The sequence below is a fragment of the Mobula birostris genome, chromosome 1 (genome assembly GCF_030028105.1).
Source record: "Mobula birostris isolate sMobBir1 chromosome 1, sMobBir1.hap1, whole genome shotgun sequence".
Classification (NCBI taxonomy): Eukaryota; Metazoa; Chordata; class Chondrichthyes; order Myliobatiformes; family Myliobatidae; genus Mobula; species Mobula birostris.
The window spans coordinates 226,123,711-226,145,866 of NC_092370.1; the positions used below are offsets into that span (position 1 = coordinate 226,123,711).

General features: G+C 39.3%; 1 protein-coding gene across 2 annotated transcripts in view; it reads left to right on the plus strand.

The window, feature by feature from the left end:
- Window positions 1–2,898: 2,898 nt before the first annotated feature.
- rps6ka5 (ribosomal protein S6 kinase, polypeptide 5) overlaps window positions 2,899–22,156 on the plus strand; it is a 315,467-nt gene continuing 296,209 nt past the window's right edge. For both annotated transcript variants that reach the window (XM_072272845.1, XM_072272856.1), the window contains exon 1: window positions 2,899–3,074. In XM_072272845.1, coding sequence (XP_072128946.1) covers window positions 3,017–3,074 — 58 coding nt within the window. In that variant the 5' untranslated portion in view covers window positions 2,899–3,016. The remainder of the gene's footprint in view (window positions 3,075–22,156) is intronic.

The following is a 22,156-nucleotide window of genomic DNA, read 5'->3' on the forward strand; positions in this document are numbered from 1 at the left end:
CTGAATCTTGAGGCTATGTCCCCTAGTTCAAGTCTCACCTACCAGTGGAAACAACTTTCCTGCCTCTATCTTATCTATTCCTTTCATAATTTTATGTTTCTATAAGATCTCCCATTCTTCTGAATTGCAGCAAGTACAGTCCCAGGTGACTCAATTTCTCCTCATAGTCTAACCCCATCATCTCTGGAATCAACCTGGTGAACCTCCTCTGCACCGCCTCCAAAGCCAGTATATCCTTCCTCAAGTAAGGAGACCAGAACTGTACACAGTACTCCATGTTTGGCCTCACCACAATCCTGTACAGTTGCAGCATAACCTCCCTGCTCTTAAGTTCAATCCCCTTGCAATGAGCTCCGAAGTCCCTCTGCACAGCAGTATGCTGCAGGTTTTTTTTGCATTTAAATAATAATCTGCTCTTTCATTTTCCCTTCCAAAGTGGATGACCTTGTATTCACCAATATTGTACTCCATCTCCCAGACCCTTGCCCACTCACTTAACCTATATATCTATCTTATCTACATATATCTCTATAGACACTCCGTGTCTTCTGCACTATTTGCTTTTCCACTCAATTTGGTATCATCAGCAAACTTAGTTACACTACACTTGGCCCCCTCTTCTAGATTGTTATGTATATCGTGAACAGTTGCGGTCCCAGCACTGATCCCTGTGGCACACTGCTCACCACTGATTGCCAACCAGAGTAACACCCATGTATCCCAACTCTGTTTTCTATTTGTTAACTAATCCTCTATCCATGCTAATACATTGCCCCCAACACTTCGCATCCTTATCTTATGGATGTCTTTTATGTGGCACCTTATCGAATGCCTTCTGGAAATCCAAGTAACTAATGTCCATCTGTTCCCCTCTATCCACTGTGCTCATTATGTCCTTAAAGAACTCCAGTAAGTTTGTCAAACAGGACCTGCTTTTGCTAAATCCATGTTGCGTCTGCCTGATGGATCAATTTCTTTCCAGATGCTTCTCTATTTCTTTGATGATAGCTTCAAGCATTTTCCCAACTACAGATGTTAAACTAACTGGCCTATAGTTACCTGCCTTTTGCGTTCATCCTTTTTTGAACAGTGGCATGACATTTGTCATCTTCTAATCCACTGGGACCTCTCCAGGGTCCAGAGAATTTTGGTAAATTATCACCAAAGCCCCTACTACTGCCATTTCTTTCAGTATCCTGGGATACATTCCATCAGGACCAGGGGACTTGGCTATGTTTAGGCTCACAAGTTTGCTCAGCACAACCTCTTTAGTGATAGCTAATGTATCGAGGCCCTCAGCTCCCATCACATCCATAACATCTCTCTTTGGCATGTTAGATGCGTCCTCCACCGTGAAGACCAACACAAAATAGTCATTCAAAGCCTCAGCCATTTCCTCATTTCCCAATATCAATTCCCCCTTCTCGTCCTCCAAGGGACCTGCAATCATTTTAGCCACCCTTTTCCACTTTATATAAAAGCTTTATATAATTGTAAAAACAGCCGAGAGTATCATTAGGGTCTCCCTTCCCCCATTTGTGACACTTACTGAGAGTGTTGCAGACGGAGGCCCAAACCAGAATCAGGTTTATTATCACCGGCCTGTGTCGTGAAATTTTTTAACTTAGCAGCAAGAGTGCAGTGCAATACATGATAATATAGAAAGAAAATAACAAATAAGTAAATCAATTACATTATATATATATATATCTCTATATATATATATATATATATATATATATATCTATATATGAAATAGATTAAAAATAGTGCAAAAAGAAATAATATATAGTTTTAAAGAAGTGACAGTGTTCACAGATTCAATTGCCCATTTAGGAATCAGATGGCAGAGGGGAAGAAGCTGTTCCTGAATCACTGAGTGTGTGCCTTCAGGCTTCTGTACCTCCTTCCTGATGGTAACAATGAGAAGAGGGCATGTCCTGGGTGATGGGGCATGTCAAACCATTACTGAGGATGCTTACCACTCCTGACACAATCTCTTTGACCCATTACCATCAGGAAGGAGGTATAGAAACATCAGAACTTCTTCCCTTAGGCTGTGAGACTAATGAATACCCTGCCACCACCTAGGTCTTGTCACTAGGACAGCGAGCAGTTTACTGTTTACCTGTGCTGTGCTTTACAACACATATTTTGAATGATAGTTAATTAATTAATTAATAATACTATTGTGGTTTATGTGCCGTGTGTGATATATGTTGCGTGGGTGCACTGTGGATTGGGGGAAGGTTGTTTCATTTGGTTGTATATATGTAATCAAATGACAATAAACTTTAACTTGAAAAGCACAAACCACCAGGCTCAAGGACGAAGTTTGTGTGTTACATCGACAGTTTCCTTTAAGGCGCTGTCCCTTTAAGGTTCTGTCCTTTGGGTTTGTTGATATGATTTGATTCCAGAGGACGAGGTTTATGGGTTGCGTCAACTGTTTGGCTTTAAGGAGCTTTCCCCTGGGTTGGTTGACATGGTTCTGTCCCTTGGGTTTGTTGATATGATTTGATTCCAGGGGACAAGGTTTATGGGTCTCGATAACTGTTTGCCTTAAGACACTATCCTTTTAAGGGGCTGTTGCCCGCGCATGGCCGCTGCATCGGAGATCGATTGGTCGCGCCGAATTCCCAAACAAACACCGGGCGAAAGAGATGCGCCGTAGTAAATTTACCAATCTAACCTGATGACCGGAACTAGAGACCAATCCCCGCCTACGGTTACCCTTGAATGACAGGCCCCTCTCCCAATGGCTACTGGATAAGGCGGAGACTCCCGCCGTGCCGCCGGATAGTTGTCCAATCGCGCTCTCGGTGGAGGGATGGGGGCGGGCGGATTCCTCGCTCTCAAGTTCGGTTGACGAGCAGCGTAGTAGTAGCGGCAGCCGTGAATGGGAGAGGAGGTGTCTCCTCCGTGTGAGGCGTAGTTATTTTCATTTTTTTAAAAAAGCTAAGCGGCTTTGGATATTTGTTTTGATAAAGACAACATAGCCCTGGGGTTGCGGAACATGGAGGAAGGGTCCGGTGAAGGTGACATGTTTACCGTTGAGCACGAGCTGAAGAACGGTAAGAGCGCGAACCCCGGCCTGGAATCGCGCTTAGCGGCGTTTTAATGCAGCCCGCCAGCGGCAGTCAGCCTAAAAGAAGCATCTACGTGCCCCTTAAGTTGACAAAACACCGTGCACCGGGGAGGGCGGGGTTTGGCAAGTGTACCTTTGCAGGGATGTTGCATCTGCAAGCTCTTGCGCCCGGTCGGCTGCAGAAACTTTGCAATCTTAAAAAAAAATGTTGTCGCTTTTTAAAATATCGTGACAGCTGGATGTTTGCAGCTGTCCTTAGCAATGGATTTTGCATTTGTCGTTCAAGGTGGCTTTTCTCTGTGTGCTCATCGCTTTGAGGCAGTGAGCCTCGAGATGTTGTGATTTAGATTAAATAAAATTGCTTTACTTGAACGCGCACAATGTTGGTCAGGTATGGAGAGGACTAATTAGTGAGAAGCTTCGCGGACTGAAACGTCGACTGTTTATTCCCCACCCTAGATGCTGCCTGACTTGTTGAGTTCCCCCAACATTTTATGTGTGTTGCTCTGGATTTCCAGCAGCTGTAGAATCTCTTGTTTATGATTGTACTGTACTTGATGAGTCTGCATTTTGGTAATATTCACGAATTTACAGTGGGATGTGTATTATGCCCACAGTTGTCTTCATGGATAACACGATTGTGCTTGCTGTATCTCTATTTGTGGTCCACTGCATTGGTGAATGTGTTGCACCCGCACGCTTGGTCTCATGTACGGTTTAAAATAAAAGTAGGGAACTACTCTGCGCGTAAAGATGTTTTTTTTTCCGTCTCTGTTATATTCTTTCTGGGGGTGGAGAAGGGAAGTAAAAGCCACAATTGTTCCCGCTGCCGCGGTTAACAGTGATGGACTCCAAAGGTATTTTGCAGGTTGTTTGGCAGTTCAGGTCGGAACATTTTCTGTCTGCAAACGCATTATTTCTGACAACTGTCAGTTATGTTTTAATTGGGGGTTTGAGAGCTGTGTCCGGACAGATTTGTATTCTTAGCATGAGAACAAAAACCTGATAGAACAAGGCTGAAACCTGTTCTGAACGACATCATAGCGAGTTTTTAAGAACAGAAATTGAGTATAATATTTGTTTTATTTAAGAAATCTATCAAGAATCTTACAATGTTACTTAAAAATCCTTGTATGTTTTATTTTCCTTTTAGCGCAATTGATGCTCGTTTCCATGCAAGAAATCTTAACCTATACGAAGCTATGAAATCAATGGGCGGGGACGGGAGTTAAACTGAGTGTGCATTAATGTACAGTAGTGGGAGCAGTTAGCACCTTCGGAGAAATCATGCTGTTGGAAAAATGCGACACATTTTATCTCAACACGAATGCACGATTGTACAGAAGGCTGTCTTTATTTGGATGTTGTTTTTGAGTGGTGCAAGCTGTGTGTATTGAGAAGCGGCTAGGTGAGCGGGGGAAAACATCTGCTTCTGTCAGTGTCCCATTTCGTTGTGGGAAATGCTGGAGCTTTGCAGCAACAAGGTGTTGTGAACCAAAATTTACAACCCATCCTACTTGGATATGTAAGTCGTTTTGCTACGTGAGCAGACAAACTTGGGCAGGTGTGGTGAGCAGTTTTCAGATCTACAGATGTAATAATCTTTGAGATTGTGGATTGAACAAGTGCTGAAAGGGAAAGTTTTTCTTGACCTCAGGATGTCCCAAAGGTCTCTCATAGTTAACAATATTTTATTGGCATTGCTATAACATAAAGACAGCAATCATACTTTGTTCAACAAGGACAACAGACTCAGTAGATGGAAATGTTTTTTTCAGATGCTCTTTGAGCCAGGGCATTGGAGAAGCTCTGCAACTGTCCTTTAGTTTAATTTTGCTTTGCAGTGACACCAGACGTTGTTTACAGCCTGCTTTAAATGACTGTGTTTGATAGACCAGCAGTTTCTCAATCTTAACAGTGAGATTTTGCACGTCTGCTTGTTTTGAGTCATCTAACTTGGAGGCTGTGTGTTTTATCTCTAAGTACACAGTCATACTATACTTGATGTCTCAGTTTGGAAAGAAATTACTTCAGGACTGTTCTGTATTTAAGAACAAATTCATTAGCCCATGCTGATTTTTCGTGGATGTCTGTGAAGAGTACAAATTTCAGGTTGTATACTGTATATATTTTCTGATATTAAATGAGCCTTTGAACCTTTGTTTGCTTTCCTACCCATGCTGCAGGTTAATGGAAGCTTTTGAATTAAAATTAAAATGATCTCATTCAGTACCAGAAGGAATTTTAGTTTTGCCGCATCTTGTGCATCAAGTAGATTCAGGAAGACACTCGGCCATTTGCTCAGATATTGTGCACTTTTCCCAAAGTATTTTGGGCACTGCGTGTAATTATGGCAATTGAACAGAACTTCAATATTTAATCTACAGTCCAGGTGGTATATAGAATAATTCTTTGTTCAAAAAAATTGCTTGGTTCTTTGTCTATAAGCAGCTTTATTTAATCTAATGTTCAGAACAACGGCAAGGTTGTTGAGCTTTTAAAAGGATTGCATTTGAGAAAGGAGGATTGATTTAAAGGAGATGAATGGGTTCATGGTTTTGGGATTGTGTTGGCAAAGGGAAGAGATACAGTAATGAAGAGTTTTGGGGCACATTGTAATCAGCATTAATTTAAATACAGTTTTATGGAATAAGAAACTGAAAATATAACTATATAGAAGAACAGTACTTGTAATAGCTTAAGTTTAAAACCTGAAAATGTGAGAACATTGGTAGGGAAAGAGACTGAGATGTAATCTTGTCAGAGGACTAGCAGTATTCTGTGTCTATGTTAGACGACAATGGGATGAGTGGTGGATGTTTAGTGTGAACATAACAGCTGATCACTAGGCCCTTTATGATAAGTAATGTTCCTGTGTACCTGCTTCAAATTGGCAACAATCATATGAGCACTCAAGAAGAGCTGCCTCAACAACTATCAACCGGTAGCATTCATATCTACTGTAATGAAGTGCTTAAAGGTTGATTATGACTAGAACTAATTCTTGCCTGATCAAGGACCTAGACCCCTGCAATTTGTGCATTTGTTTTTTAACAGGTCCACGTGAATGCAATCTCACTGATTCCTCTGCATTCTACTTGGAACACCTAGACAACAGCAATATGTATATCAGACTGCTGTTATTGATTACAGATCAGTGTTCAGTGTTATCATCTCTTCGGTAATAACCAACAAGCTTCTAAACCTGATCCTCTATCTCCTGCAGCTGGAACCTTGACTTCCTCATTGGGAGATCAGTCAGTATGGATGAGCGATAACCTCTCCTTGTTGGCAGGCGACACAGTGCATCTCAAGGGTGTGTGCTTAGCTCACTGCTCTACTCCTTACGCCTATGACTATGCACAGCTCAAATGTCATCTATGCATTCTCAGTTGACACCAATGCTTAGTGAAACAGCATACAAGAGTGAGGTAGATTGGCTGGTTGAGTGGTCTTGCAAAAGTAACCTCTCACTCAGTGTCACCAAAACTAAGGAATTGAATATGGACTTCAGGAATGGGAAATTGGAAGAACACACACCAGTGCTCGTTAGTGGAAAAGGTGAACATCTTCAAGTTCCTGGAAGTTTTCTGAGGATCTGTCCTGGGCTAACACATTGAAGAAGGCATGCCAATTGTTCCTGTTGGTTAGGAGTTTGACGAGATTTGTTATATCACCAAAGACTTACAAATTTCCATAGATTACAATGGTCACATTCTGGTGTGGAGCATCTTGTGTACAGGATTGCAAGAGAATGTACAGGGTTGTAGACTCGGGCATCTCTATCATGGGCAAAATCCACTCCACTAGTAAGGACATTTTCAAGAGGTGGTGCCTTAAGAAGATGTCATTGATCAATAAGGGACTCTCACCATCAGGGACATAATCTCTTCTCATTATCACTGTCAGGGAGGAGGTACAGGAGCTTGAAAACCCACATACAGCTGTTCAGGAACAGCTTCTGCTCAGTCACTACATTTCTGAACAGTTCATGACCCCATGAAGACTACCTATTTTTCCTCATTTGCATTATTTATTTATTTTGCCATTTGTAGCAATTTGGCTTGCACTGTATTGTGCTGTCAAAACAAGAAAATTCATGTTATTTAAAACAGTGATAATAAGACCATAAAACAGCAGAATTTTTTTTTCCAAAAATACTTTATTCAGAAATATTACAAAATAAAAATAATTACATACAGGAAAAGAAAACCATTCATTGACTGAGTCCTTATTCAATACAGTTATTAACAATAAAACTTTGCGTTGACTCTGTTCATTTACAAATGAAAGATGTTTACAGTAAATCATGCGTTTACTCTCAACCCTTGGTCAAGTGTTAAGACTTATTAACAATCAAAATTTTCAACAATAAAGGCAGACAATGGCTCTAATACTTTCCCAAATTAACAATTCCACCCACTCCTTGGGCACCATGTTGATTATCTGTCCACACCGCTGATGAGCAGAACAGCAGAATTAGGTCAGTTAGTCCATCGAGTCTACTGTGCCATTTCATTCTGACCAGTTCTCTCTTCCAGGTGGAGTCCCTTTGAAGCCCCATACAATTGTAGCAAGCCCTTCTTGCCAAATTTCATACCTCGTTGACCACCACCCCTCCACCCTAGCTTAACTAACCTGATTTCTCCTCTTCCCCCCCCCCCCCCCATTCTATTCTCACTAACTTTCTGGATATTGTATTCAAGATATATGCTAATCTTTGTGTTATAATACCATCACTTCCTCCTCTTTAGGAACTTCTAACAGTTTTTAGCAATCATGGATATGCTGTAATATGACAATTGGAACCTTTTAGTAAGTTACTACATGATTTTTTTTTAATATAGAAATATCATAGATTGAGGATTAACCATGGGCAGAAAAAAGAAAACAGGAATAAACTAATCATTATTTTGTTAGGAATCCATGACTTGATCACACTGTAGAGATCAGTGCAGGTGTTTAGGCAATCATAATTTATGAGTGCTTTGGTTTTGATTTATTATTATCACATGCACCAAGATATGGTGAAAAGCTTGTCTTAAATACTGTTCATGCAGATCAAATTATTACACAGGGCATTAAGGCAAAAGATCACCAGACCAGTCACAAGGGACTGACTGACATGATTCCATTTGTTATGTATTTTTGTAGCACCTTGCTTATAACCAACAATCTCTTGGGCTATGAAGGTTGAGGATTTCTTGTATTCATAACAATACTCTGGTTCTATGGCTGATTGACACCCGTGAGACATCCATGGACTCTGCTTGAAGGTGCTGTACTCAATATTCTCACTTGGTTTCTGTGCACTCCCACAGATACTTTGGGGTTCTTAATGTTCCCACAGTTTGATTAGTCATGGGCAAGAAATTCCCACAAGTTTGTGGGCTTATTACATTTAAAAAAAAGTTTTGAAATCATCCCAAAGTGTTTTCTTTGTTCCCAGTAATCCCTTGTCCTGAGGGACCTTAAGATAGAGTGCAAATAATAGTGTTAAAACAAAAGTAATCCATTTACTCTTGCTCTCTTTTTACATCTTCAAACTAATTTTGTAAAATTTTTATTTCGTTAACCTTTTTGGTCCAAAAGTGCAAATGTAAAAGACAGGACATGGTACTTAAAGTGGGACTTGCTGGAGACTTGAAGATCATCAGGTTTGATCATTTAACTATATTATACCAGGTACAACTGAAAAGCCAGGTTGGTGTCCTTGAATTCAAGTGGACAATGGCATCAATCCAGTGACTACATTTTGATAGTGTTGTTTACTAGATACTTGTATCCTGTTATGGTGCAAAATAAACAGCTGAATAATTGACAAAGTAGCTTTTAAATTTGGGGTGACATTGGGACACTTACAGTTTTCTAAAAACCCTGCTTGTTTTGGTTTTAAATTGTTTGCAGATGAGCTTGAAATAGAAAGCATTTGATATAATGCCCTTTAATGGGTGTCATTGTTTTACAAATGCCTAAATAGTGACTTGACACTATTTAAAAGTAAGTATAGTTTTTATTGATGAGTAAATGTTAGCTGATATCCTATTTTGTATAGGTGTGGTCTCCCTACCAAAGGAAATGATTGGGTGAGCCTTTAGGACACATACCCTGACAATGTTATTTTTGGAATGGAGAGGGAATGCAATTTACCTTAAGAAGTGATTAAACACTGCACTTTGTATAGAAAAAAATCTTATTGAGCTTGATTGGATAGTGTAGCTGAGATACTTCCCTTGCCTGAGATGTTCATTCAATGAATGGCATGAGAAAAAACTTCTTCACCCAGAAGGTAGTGGGTCTTTGGAATTCTCTGTCCAAGCACTTGCAGAATACAGATGACCCTCATCCCCTAATGTTACTGGCGTTCGAGGAACAGAAATATGTCCTTGTGGAATTCACAAATTGCTACCCAAAACTTGAGATACAAAATTAAAGTTCCCTTTTCAGGGTTTGGGTAGAAAAAAGCTTTTTTTTCAACTTGTGTTTCCTAATGCCTGCACGGATGACATGGCTTTGCATTGTAGAAAATTGTGATATGAACACAACCCCTCAATGCCATTGTCTCCTGTATACCTGAGACAGCTCGAAAGAGAGAAGTTGAGTTCTGGGAAGAAATTAGCATTGATATTCAAAAGGTCTCATTAAATGGCAGAACAAGCACTAGGGCTAAGTGCTCTACTCCTGCTATTTCTTGCGTTCTTTCATCCGGTCAAAGCTGCTTGCGAAAGATTGGGAGTCAGTCATCTTCAGAAAGTATGAATTGCAAATATGTTGATGGACATTGAAGTAGGAACTCTTCTGCATTCTCTTATTGTATTAAATAAGCCCCTTTTAACATGCAGCATTAGTCCACTGTTTTAATAGTGGCTTGCTGAAAGTAGTTTGCATAGAATATATTGATATCTAGTAGATCAATGTTCCTAAACTTGTGGTTGCACAATGTTTTATTATGCATATTTTAACTGAGCATTGACTCTGTAATTCATGGCTCACAATATTTAATAGTTTTAAAAATGGTTGGATTGTGCAGTAATAGAATGACAATCACAACAGCTCAGCCTAACTTGTCCATGCTGACAAGGCTGTATACCTGACCTTATCCCATTCGCCTGCATTTGGCCTATATCCTTCTAAACCTTCACTATTTATCTACCCCTCTTAATTGTTGTAATTATAGCTTATTTCTTCCTATGGCAAACAGCCTCTTGTTTCATCTTTAAATCTTTCCCTTCTCACCTTAAACTTATACCCTTTAGTTTAAGTCCTTTGGTGATAGAGTATGTGTGTAAAGACTGTAACCATCCTCCTTATTTATGCGCCTTGGGTTTTATAAACCCCTAGAATGCCCCTTTTGATCCAAGGAAAAGTCGGTCTATCCAGTTTCTCCTTATAGTTCAAGCACTCCACGTCCCTTTGAATGTTTCTGCAACCTTTCCAATTTAATTGCATTTTTCCTACAGCATGACAAGCAGAACTGTTCATAGTACCTTGTACAGCCGTAACATGATGTCCCAGTTCTTGTTGTTGGTACCCTGAATGATAAAGGCACCACCTTTACTATGTTATCTAACTTTGTCACCATTTACAGGGAACTATGTGCTTGCACCCTAGGTTTCTCTGTACTACGTCACTGTTTGTATTGCTGTGGTTTAACTTCCCAAAATGCATCACTTTGCATTTATTTGAACTAAGTTCCATTGCCATTCTTATTCTCACTTTCTTGGTTGACTTAAATTCCTAGGCAATCTCCTTCACTGTCTTCTGCAATCAACATTGGTGTAATTTTAATATTTGCCAGATATGGCAAACAGTGGACTTAGAATTAATCCCTGCAGCACACCGCTGGTCACCGTCCTCCAGTCTGAAAATGACCCTCCGCTACCACCAAGCCAACTCTGTATCCAGTTGACTAGCTCACCCTGGATTCCAGATGATCTAACCTGCATTAGTTTACCATCTGGGCCCTTCAGGTACAGAAGCCTGAAGTCACATGCTCAGTGATTCAGGAACAGCTTCTTCCCCTCTGCCATCCGATTCCTAAATAGACATTGGACCCATGAACACTAACTCACTATTTTAATATATTTTTGTTTTTGCACCATTTTTAATCTATTCAATATACATATACTGTAATTAATTTATTTTTTTCTGCTATATTATGGATTGCATTGAACTGCTGCTGCTAAGTTTACAAATTTCATGATACATGCAGGTGGTAATAAACCTGATTCTGATAGTCTGTACCAGATGCCTCTAAAAAGCCAGGTCATTAATTTCATTCAAAATAGAATGGTTTTAGAGAAATTAGTAGTTTTGAGGAAATTGGAGAATAGGGAGAGCCGGGCAGGAAATTTGCATTGAAGTACAGTATCAGCCAGGACTTTGACAAGTTCCTGCCCTTGTATGCTCTTTATATATTATTTTATAAAAAAGATTTTAGTAAAATATCTGTATGTGTTATCAAACAAAATTTCACACTAAGTATCTCAGAAAGAACAAGTAGAAGACAAAGTAAAGCTGTCAGGGAGTCTTCAGTATGTTAGAGGAGAATCTTTTTTCTTAGAGAAAACTATCATGATAAATACACTGATAGGCTGATGCTGCACTTTGAAGTCTTCTATTAGTCTGATCATGTTCTATACAAATTTTGATTGCAATCAACATTTCTGCAGTTCCAAGAATGAAGTATTATTGTGGTCAATTTCTGTTATTTTTAATTGTAAACTCTTTACTTTTTAAGTTATGGATAGCTGTGAAAAATATTTAATTGGGCAGAATTTGCGAAATGCTTGGTAAGTTGTGTTTAAATTAAAGAACTGGATTCATTTGAACAGATGTAGAAAAAGTTTTATGCGGAAATACTTTTTGAGAAATTGTGCTTAATAATAGAGCTAATCTATTTGAGGATGAAGTTAGAAAGCACTTCCACATAATTCATTGAAAGCCCAGAATACACTCAAAGCAAGGTGAGACTTTCAGGGTATTTTTTTTTTAAATTTGGTCATGCAGAGGTCAGCTCAGCTGTGGTCTGATTGAATGGCAGATCAGACTTCAGGGATGAAGTGGTTTGTTACCTTTATTGTTGGAGTTTCAAATTTGTAAATGTGAACATTTGGACCAGTAACTTTCAGTATTGTCACAAAGGCATCAGCAGAAAATTAAGTTGTGTGAATTTTAATTTATTGTTATTTCACTTTAATTGTAGTGTTGGATGTATTTTTCAGACTTGAATTGTGTCTAGCAGGAATATTTTAAGTTGGGAATAGACTTGGATGAAATGCTGGTTATAAATCAATGTGCTAGTGATAGTGCTGGAAGCAATTTGTGATTTTATTTTTGGAAAAAGTAATGTTGCACCTGTGTATTCCATCAATTTCTCCAATACTGTAAGCCTAATAACTGTGCTACTGTTTTTAAACAATTCTATGCTTTTGTAGTTTTTAATCTTTATAAACCTACAGCAACTTGAAAGTAGAAGTATGTGATATTTGGTCAGTTGTATACCGTACATTTTGTGGAATCCTAGTCCATCTTGTTGTTTACAACGGTGCTATGTTTAAAAATTAATTCTGACCAAATCACCAACTCCATTGCAGAAATGTAGCCTCAATCTGCAGGAAATCTCTGCAGTGCTTCACTGTTGGCTGCTGACACTTATCTATGTGGCACTCTCCACAGCTCTACAGACAAACTGCCTTCTATTTGGGCCAAAAACTTTCAAATTTTGACTCTTTAGTCCAGAGCACTTGCTGCCATTGTTCAGGATCGTAATCCTTATGTGTTTGTGGTTGGGTGAGCCTCTTGGCTTTGTTTCCACATCGGAGGAATGGCATTTTGGTAGCAATTCTTCCATGAAGACCTTTTCTGACAAGACCTCTCTGTACTGTAGAGGAGTTACTTGGGTTCCAGTGGTTTTTGTGAGTTCAGAGCTGATAGCAATGTTGTACTTCCAATTTGGAAGGAATGCCAGATTGATGTATCTCTTGTCTGCTGCATTCAGTTTTCGTGGCTGACCATTACATTTCTGATCTCAACCTTGCCCATTTCTTTGTACTTCAGAAGAACTTGAACAGTACATCTTGAAACTCATGTCTGTGAAATTTCTGCTTGGGAGAGACCTTGCTGATATAGGATGACCCACGTTGTATCTTGCTTCTATGCCTACTCTTGCCATGGTGTAAGAATTGATGATTTGAAGGCTTAACTGTCACATCTGCCACACACTTGCCTTTTAATTTGGTTATCCTTTGCCCAGTTTGATTCCTTCTACACTGGTTTGTTACAGTTAATAAGTTTAGTTTGTTTATCTCATTATGTCATTGATCATGAGTACCTGTTTGTTTAACTACGCTCTGGGCTATATACTGACAAAGTAATCAAGCTTTTATTTGAAAGTGATCTAGTAATGTGTTATTTTCTTTTACAAAATACAAACATTTCTCTAACATTTAATTTTTTTGAAAATGAATGTTTGGAAATCTAAAATTTGCTCTTTCCTACTGATGCACTAATGTAGAAGACAGAAATAAGCATCTAAAACAAAATGTGTATTTAAAAAAAAAAATCGAGGTTGCCTAAGACTTTTGCACAGTACTGTACCTTTCCCCTTACCTGGCTTCATCTATCACCTTGCAGTTTGTACTTCCCCCTTTCCCCACCACTTTATTCTGGCTTCTTCCCCCTTCCTTTCCTGAAGTTTCTCAGCTTGAAATGTTGACTGTTTATTCCTCTCCATAGATGCTGCCTGACCTGCTGAGTTCCTCCAACACTCTGTGTGTTAACCGTTTGACCCATTATTCCTTGCCATATAAAGGATGGAGTCATGCACTTCAGTTTATACTGTTAGTTTAAAAAATCAAAAGAAATTTAATCTGACAACACAGAAGTAGCTTCCTTTAGTTGGGAGTAAAGCTGCTGCTTTCTCCTGCAACTAGCCTGCCTCTTAGAACTTGATTTCTGTGCTAATCAGTATGAAGTGATTGCTTAAATCAGCCTTGCTAATGGAACAAGTTATTTATGTTGCACATCTCAGTCCAAAAATGACAATTGAAGTAACTTGACATTTTAAAATGTATTTAATCTGAATCAGTAGTGGGTGTGGCAAATTACAAAACAAAGATTTAGTGAGATTATCTCTGGTTATGCTAAGCGTAAAGGTTAGCTGGAGAGGAGATTGGGATTGGCCTCGAATGTCTCAATCATGTTTTGTCAAATGCTGCAAGAGGCACTACAGGAACTTGTGGAATTATGCATTAGTAACGAATAAGAGGTCCAAGTGCTGACTACTGGAGCACCCTACTAGTTACAGGCCTCCAGTCAGGATCTTGCATGAAGCATATAGTCTATTGGGCAGCAGTGATCCCTCTCCTACTATTGAGATAAACTCTACATGTAACAGGCATCTTTTGAACCAGTGTACTGTAAGAAGCAAAACTTAATGCATCATTTACAAGCTGAAAGTTAACATTTACAAGCTCTTCATGCAAATTAATAATTGGAGAATTATGCAAAAGCATAATTCAGGGATCACTTTCTATTAGTACTTCGTTTAAATTTTCAATAATTAGCAAAGTACAGACTATACAGTGACACTGAGTTGCAAGGAACCCAAATCTATTGCTATTAAGAGCGGTCTTAACCTTTAGAGTTAACACTAACCTTTAGTTTGTTGAGGATCGTCATTTTTTTTCTCATTGGCAAAATGTCCTTGGAATAAACTTTGTTCCCCTTAGTAGGGAAACTTGGAGAAAAAAATTCTTGGGGATCAGATTTGTGACTATTTGGAAAGGCAGAAACTGATTAAAACGAAATTAGCTTGGTTTTGTGTTTGGAAATGTTGGTTCACAAATTTTTTTTGAGATTACAATGAAGATCGATGAAAGCAAGATGATTAAATATGGAATACATTAGCATGGCTTTGACAAGGTCCCGTGTGGTAGGTTGGTCCAGGAAGTTAAAGCACATGGCGTCCCAAGATATTTTGGTAGACTGAATCCAAAATTGACTTGATAGGAGCCAGAAGAGTGGTGGAGGATTGTTTTTCAGTGGTGTACTGTGGGGATGCGTGTGTAATATAAATGACTTGGATGAGAATCTCTTTCTGGTATGACATATTTGTTGAGGACATGAAGATTCACGGAATTGCAGAGTGAGGATTGTTGCTTAAGGGTACAGAGGGACATGGGTCAGTTGGAAATTTAACAGATAGTACTTAATCCAAACAAACAACTGAAGTAGAGCATTTCCGGTTGTCTAATACTGGCAGGGTATATACAGGAAATGACAGGGTCCCTTTATATATACAAAGGGACCTTGGGGAGCAATTTCACATTTCCCTAAAAATGGCAACACAAGTTGATGGGGTAGTGAAGAAGGTGTTTAATTTGTTTGGCTTCATAGGTAAGGGTATTGAGTATGAGATTATGTTTTGGTTGTAAAAGATATTTGTTAGGCACCATTTGGAATGTTATGTGCATTTCTGGTCACCACACTAAAGAGAGATTATGGTAATGCTTGAAATAGTGCAGAAGAGATTCACTAGTATGTTGCCTGGTATGAAGGGTTTTGGTTGCAAAGCGAGATTGGATAGGTTCTGCTTGATCTCACTAGAGTGTGGAACACTGAGGGCTGGCCTTGTGGTAGTTTATAATTATTTTCCCTCAGGATGGGGAAGTCTAAAATTAAAGGACATGGATTTGAAGTGAGAGGGGAAATGTTTAAGTGAGATCAGAGGGACAGAATATTAAATACAAAGCTGTTGGTTTATGGAACAAGCAGCCAGGGAAAATAGTAGAGGCAGGTACAATCAGAACACTTAAAAAGCATGTGGACAGGCACATGGATAGGGAATGAGAGGGATCTGAGCCAAATATAGGAAAATGGGATTAGCATAAGTAAACATCTCATTCGGCATGGATGTGTCAGGCTGAAAGTCCTTGTTTCTGTGTTCTATGACTATATGCAGCCAATAAATCCTTTTTTTTTGCAGCAGGAAATAATGTTTAGCTAATCTTCTGCACAATTAAGACTCTGAAAAGAATGTTTTAACAAAAATATCACCCAAGTCATTATTCAGCATCTCCCCTTAACTGCCAGTGATTAAAGAAAATGACGTAGTGTAGGTGAGTAGAAGAATCTGGGAATGTGGAGAGAATAAAAAGAGTTGGTGTAAATAGGTGTATTAATAGTCAGCATGGATATTGACAACTAAAGGACCTGTATCCATGTTCTGTGATTCTGACCTTGGCATATCTAATAGAAGATAGATGTAATTATGGTTTATAAGTAATAGTTGCTTAATGGTTGCCCTCCCCTTTTGCACTAGCATAACTTTCTTTTCAAAAAGGCACTTTTAATTCTTGTTGGATATTAATTTCTCACATTGTGAGGTCTGTTGATGGTTGCCAGGTGCAGCAAAGCTTTTATGCATCATTTGATGATTTGGTTCATTGTATATCCTTTGTGTACTTATTCTTTTGGCTTGTAACACAACTAAACCCTAGATGGGAAATATTAGTTTAATTACTCAGTTTAACAGTTTTGTGCAATTATCTTGCTAATACAAGATAAATTATGTTGTATCCTGATAGTCTGAACGCTATCTTTTGTTTGGAGTCCACTGTGGGTATACATGAAGAAAATTTGAGATTCCCCCCCCCCCCCCCGCCCCCTTTGAATTGAGAAATCCAGATGACTTGGAGATTATAGGTCCTTTCATGTTGTTGAAGACATAAGTTCCTGATGTACAGTGTTACTGTGTCCCAAAAGTAAATCTGGGATCTGCACTACAGAACTGGTTTCAATATATTGCAGTAAAAGTATTCCAGGCCTTCAGCATAACAAAAAGACAAATGAGAAGAATTCAGCAAATGAAAACTTTTTGTATTGATTTGTAACATCCTGGGGTCTTGAAAATTGCTACGTAAATGTAAGTTTATCTTATATTTTCAGTTTTATTACTCTAGAATTGACTGCCCCCTCCTCCCTCCCCCCCCCCCCCCGGAGTGGTAATTAATTTTTTTCTTTTCCTTTCCTTGGTGAATACGTATAAAGTATTCATTTAGGACCTTGCCCACATCCACTGGCTCTACATGTGAATTTGGTCTTTACAGGGGCACATTCTTTCCCTGTCTGCCCTCTTGCGCTTAATATATTTACAATATCATGGGAATATCCCTTAAATTTTATCTGTAAAGGATATTTTATTGGCCCATTTTTTTTTGCTCTCCCAATTCCTTAAATTCTCACCTACACCTTTTTTTCATCGATTAGCGATGCATGCAATTCTAGTTAGCTATGTCTATTTGTGCATTTTTCGCGTATCAAACTTTCAATATGCTTTGTTGTCCGAGATACCCAAATCTTGTCATATTTGACATTGATACTTACTGGAGCAGGCCAGTTCTGAACTCTTATTAGCTACCTTAAGGCACTAACACTTCTCAGACACAATTTTGCTAGCATTTATCTGCTCCCAGTCCATTTTTGCCAGCTGCTCCCACACGATTGAAATCTGTGTCTTCAATTTCAAAACTGAAATTGAGGACCAACTTTGTCCTTTCCTGCAAGTACCTGGAAACTTAAAGAATTTTGTTTACTGCTCCCAAAAGTATTCACCAGCCAATACTTCAACACAGACTAGTTTAATTTCCTAAGGTAATTATGTTCTTACCTCATCTACTACTGGGGGGGGAAAAAACAAGTTCAGACTTCCCTGGATATGTTCTAGCTTTTTTTTTTAAATACAGGTGTCCCCCCGCTTTTTGAACGTTCGCTTTACGAAACCTCACTGTTATGAAAGACCTACATTAGTACCGTTTTTGCTTTCAGAAGGTGTTTTCACTGTTACGAAGAAAGGCAGCACGCACGCTTAGCAGCCGCTCTCCCCCGGATTCGGAACGGCATTGCTTAAACACGTTGCATTGAGCAGCCCTTAGCAAGATGAGTTCTAAGGTGTCGGAAAAACCTGAAAGAGTGAAGGTGTTACACTTAGTGTAAAACTAGACATAATTAAGCATTTCGATAGTGGTGAATGAAGCCAGGACAAAGTGAGTTTGGCTTGTGGAAGCTGATGAAGATGATGTTGACGAGGTTTTGGCATCCCATGACCAAGAACTGATAGATGAAGAGCTGATGCAATTGGAAGAGGAAAGGATAACAATCGAAATCGAATGCAGTAGCAAAAGTGAAGTCATCCAGGAACTGAACGTGAAGCAACTGCGTGAGATTTTCGCTGCAATGATAACGTACGACTTTAATTTCGAAAGGGTACGTCGGTTTAGGGCATATTTGCAGGATGTTTTGAGTCCTTACAAAGAACTGTGTGATAGAAAAATGCTTGAGGCTCAGCAGTCAAGCAAGCCTTCCACAGCAGATGACAAACCTCGACCTTCAACATCGAGGCAGGCAGGCATAGGAGAAGATGAGCTGCCTGCCAAGATCGATGATGAGATGACACCCCCGTGTCCCACCACCCCAACCCTCGGGCCCCGGACAGATACTGTACTGATTCGTGGAGAATGCAGTGGTAGCTGGGAGGCACACAGCACATCTTTAAGAAAAAAGCCAAAATAAACATGCTAATTAATTAGGTGCCGCCTAGCACGTAACTGTCGGCCCAGATCAGTGCTGATGCAATCGCCTTGATCTGCGCCGACATTTACGTGCCGGGCAGCACCTAATTAATTAGCATGTTTATTTCGGCTTTTTTCTTAAAGATGTGCTGTGTGCCTCCCGGCTACCCCTGCGTGCTTCGCGGCAATGTATCAGTCGGCGGCCTGGAGGGTGGGGGCCACTGCACCACCCCAGCCTGCGACGACTCAGTCTAACAGACCATTATCAGTGTGCTTGGCGCTGTCTTCCCGATTCCTGTAAGTGATACTACACTGTACATACATTATTTCTACTTTATATAGGCTGTGTATTTTTATGTGTTATTTGGTAGATTTGGCAGCTTCATAGTTTAAAGGTTATTGGAGAGCGCGTTTATGCCAACAGCGCTTGCGTGAGATTTTCGCTACGGAGATCTGTGCAGGCAATTGTTGTAGAGAAGTATTTCTACTTTATATAGGCTGTGCATTTATCATATTATTCCTGCTTTTACTATATGTTACTGTTATTTTAGGTTTTATGTGTTATTTGGCATGATTTGGTAGGTTATTTTTGGGTCTGCGAACACTCACAAAGTTTTCCCATATAAGTGGTAATTGCTTCTTCACTTTATGACATTTCGGCTTACAAACTGTTTCATAGGAACGCTCTACCTTCGGATGGCGGGGGAAACCAGTATAGGAACTCTGTTAGCTATCCACTAGTTCACTGGTAGTATTCCTAATTTTACTGAATCTTTCTAATGCATAAAGTAGTGACTCTGTTATTTCTTGTCTAGGTTTGATTCATACAATTTATTTTTGTTTTGATGCTTTGATAAGGAAATGACAATCTTGGAGATGTTCAGGGAGCAACTTCAATGAAATCACTTAAATCAGTTTGGAATGAATAACTATGTTAAGATTAACTTTATTTGAATTTTGGACCTTTGTGGCCAGTGAGCTTCACCAAGATCATAGTCTATAATCATATTTGATGTTATTTTTTAAATACAGTAAACTTGTGGAACTTTCATAACTGGTAAAAGCTTCCTCAGCCTTCTACTTCAACTCTTAAAAGTTTTGAACCTGATAAAATACCTTACATTGTATGCAGAATACAATAAGTAAATGGTATGGATCTTTTTGAAATTTGGAATTAAGTGATTTTTAATTTGTTATACCCTAGCCCAGGCTATGCATAGCCAACATAAGACAGTAAATTTTATTTCAAGTGTCCTACAAGATAAGTGTGAAAAGACATCTTTAGTTGTGTTTTATGCATAAGGAGAGTCCAGTTGAAGACTGATTAGCAGCAACATCCTCTTTGAATATTTGGCAAGTTGTGTTGCTGAGTCTAGTTATTGGAGTTATAGGAGTATGTTAGGTTTAATCTTAAGGCTTCACTATTAGAATTACAGTGTAGAACAATTAATTAAAAGAGTAAAATGATAACACGGAGTTGAGCACTTTATTTGAAGGCTTATGCATGGAGTACTAGTGTGTGATGTACAGTTTTTATTTTTTTTTGGAGAAATTCTCATGAAACCATCATGTTTATGCAATGTGCTCTTTCTCTCCCTGCATTACCCGTGGATGCTGGATGGCTGAGAACATGTTGAACGTTGTTAGATCATCCTGCATGACACAAGACAAGTGACTGCAGTTGTATTATTCTGTATAGTTTTTCAGTGCATGTTCTTGAAAGTAGAGAAGAATTTGGAGGTGGGATGGATTGCACTGTTTTATGTGAATCTGCTGGAATTGTGTTTTGTGTCTGGTGCTCCCAATGCGGCCTCTACATTAGTGAGAACTGTTGTAAATTCGGGGACTGCTTTGTCGAAATCCTCTGCTCCATCTTCCACAAGTGGAACTTCCCAGTGACCAAACATTTTAATTCTAATTCTAATTCCAGTTCCTGTTCTGACGTTTCTATCTACAGCCTCCTCTTGTGCCAAGATGAGGCCACCCTCAGGGTGGAGGACCAACCTTCAACCTGATGGTATGAATATCTATTTCTCCTTCTGATGAACAAATTCCCCTCCCCCCCCCCATTCTCCACTCTGACCTTTCACTTCTCACCTGCCTATTATTTCCCCCCCGAGCCTCCTTCCCTTTCTCCTATTGTCCACTCCTATCAGATCCTTTCTTCTCCAATCCTTGATCTTTCCCACCCACCTGGCTCAACTATCACCTTCCAACTAGCCTCTTCCCACTCTCCTCACATTTTTATTTGGGTATCTTAACTACCCCTCCCCCTTTTTGCTCAGTCCTGAAGAAAGGTCTCGCTTGAAACATCAATTATATGCTTTATTCCATAGATGCTGCCTGGCTTGCTGAGTTCATCCAATGTTGTTTGTTGTTCTGGACTTCTAGCATCTGCAAATTTTTTTTCCATGCTTGAGGATTCTGGTTTGCTAAAATCCTACCAACTTAAAAATCTGTTTTGGAAGGATGGAGGTAAACTGCCATTTGATTATCCAGAAATAACGTTTCATTTGTGTTAATGTTTAACTGTTGATTAGCTTGGTTGCAGCAATTTTGTAGATGTAAGAGTGAGACTGAGAATTGACGGTGAATTTGAATTATTGCACTGATCTCTTGAAGTTAATTTTTTAACTGTAAATATTACCTGGAAAATGAATTGGTGATTTCTGATATTGTTAATGAATTGAATATTGCATAGTACGTGTGTTTGTGTTGCCTCCACAATAAGTGGAGAGTATTAATATTCCATTAGTACTTGCAGCATTGAAAAATTCTTGCCGGATTCAATCAGCTAGCTGAAAGAAGAATGTTTTCAGTCCACGATGTTGTGATGACCAATATAAACCTACTCCAAGATCAATTGATCCCTTCCCTCCTACACAATCCATAACACTCTTATTTAAGAATGTAAAAAATATGAGCAGGAGTAGACCATCTGGCCCGTCAAGCCTGCTCTGCCATTCAATCAGATCATAGCTAATCCGGCATTACCTCCACTTACCTGTCTTTTCCCCATAACCCTTTTGTGCTAGTTTATTTTCATTATCTAGCTTCCCTTTATTGCTCGCTTAGTGGTACTTTGTTGCTTTTTTAATGTTTCCCACTACTCTTGGTGACTCTCTATGCACAGGCTTTTAGTTTGATGCCTTCCTTTATTTCCTTAGTTATCCAAGGCTGGCCCACCCTTGCTGTCCTTGCTTTTAACTGGAATATACTTTTGTCGAGCACTGTGAAAAATCTCTTTGAAAGTCTTCCGCTGTTCCTCAACTGTCCTACCATGTAGTTTTTGTTCCCAGTCTACACTAGTAGACTCATCCAATTGTAGTCTCCATTATTTAGGCATAATACACTGGTTTTGAGCTATTGCACCCTCCATTTGTATGAAAAATTCATTCATACTGTGACCACTCTTTCCAAGTGGAACCCTAACTACAAGATCACTATTTTAACCTATCTCATTGCACAGGACCAGTTCTAAGATAGCACGTTCCCG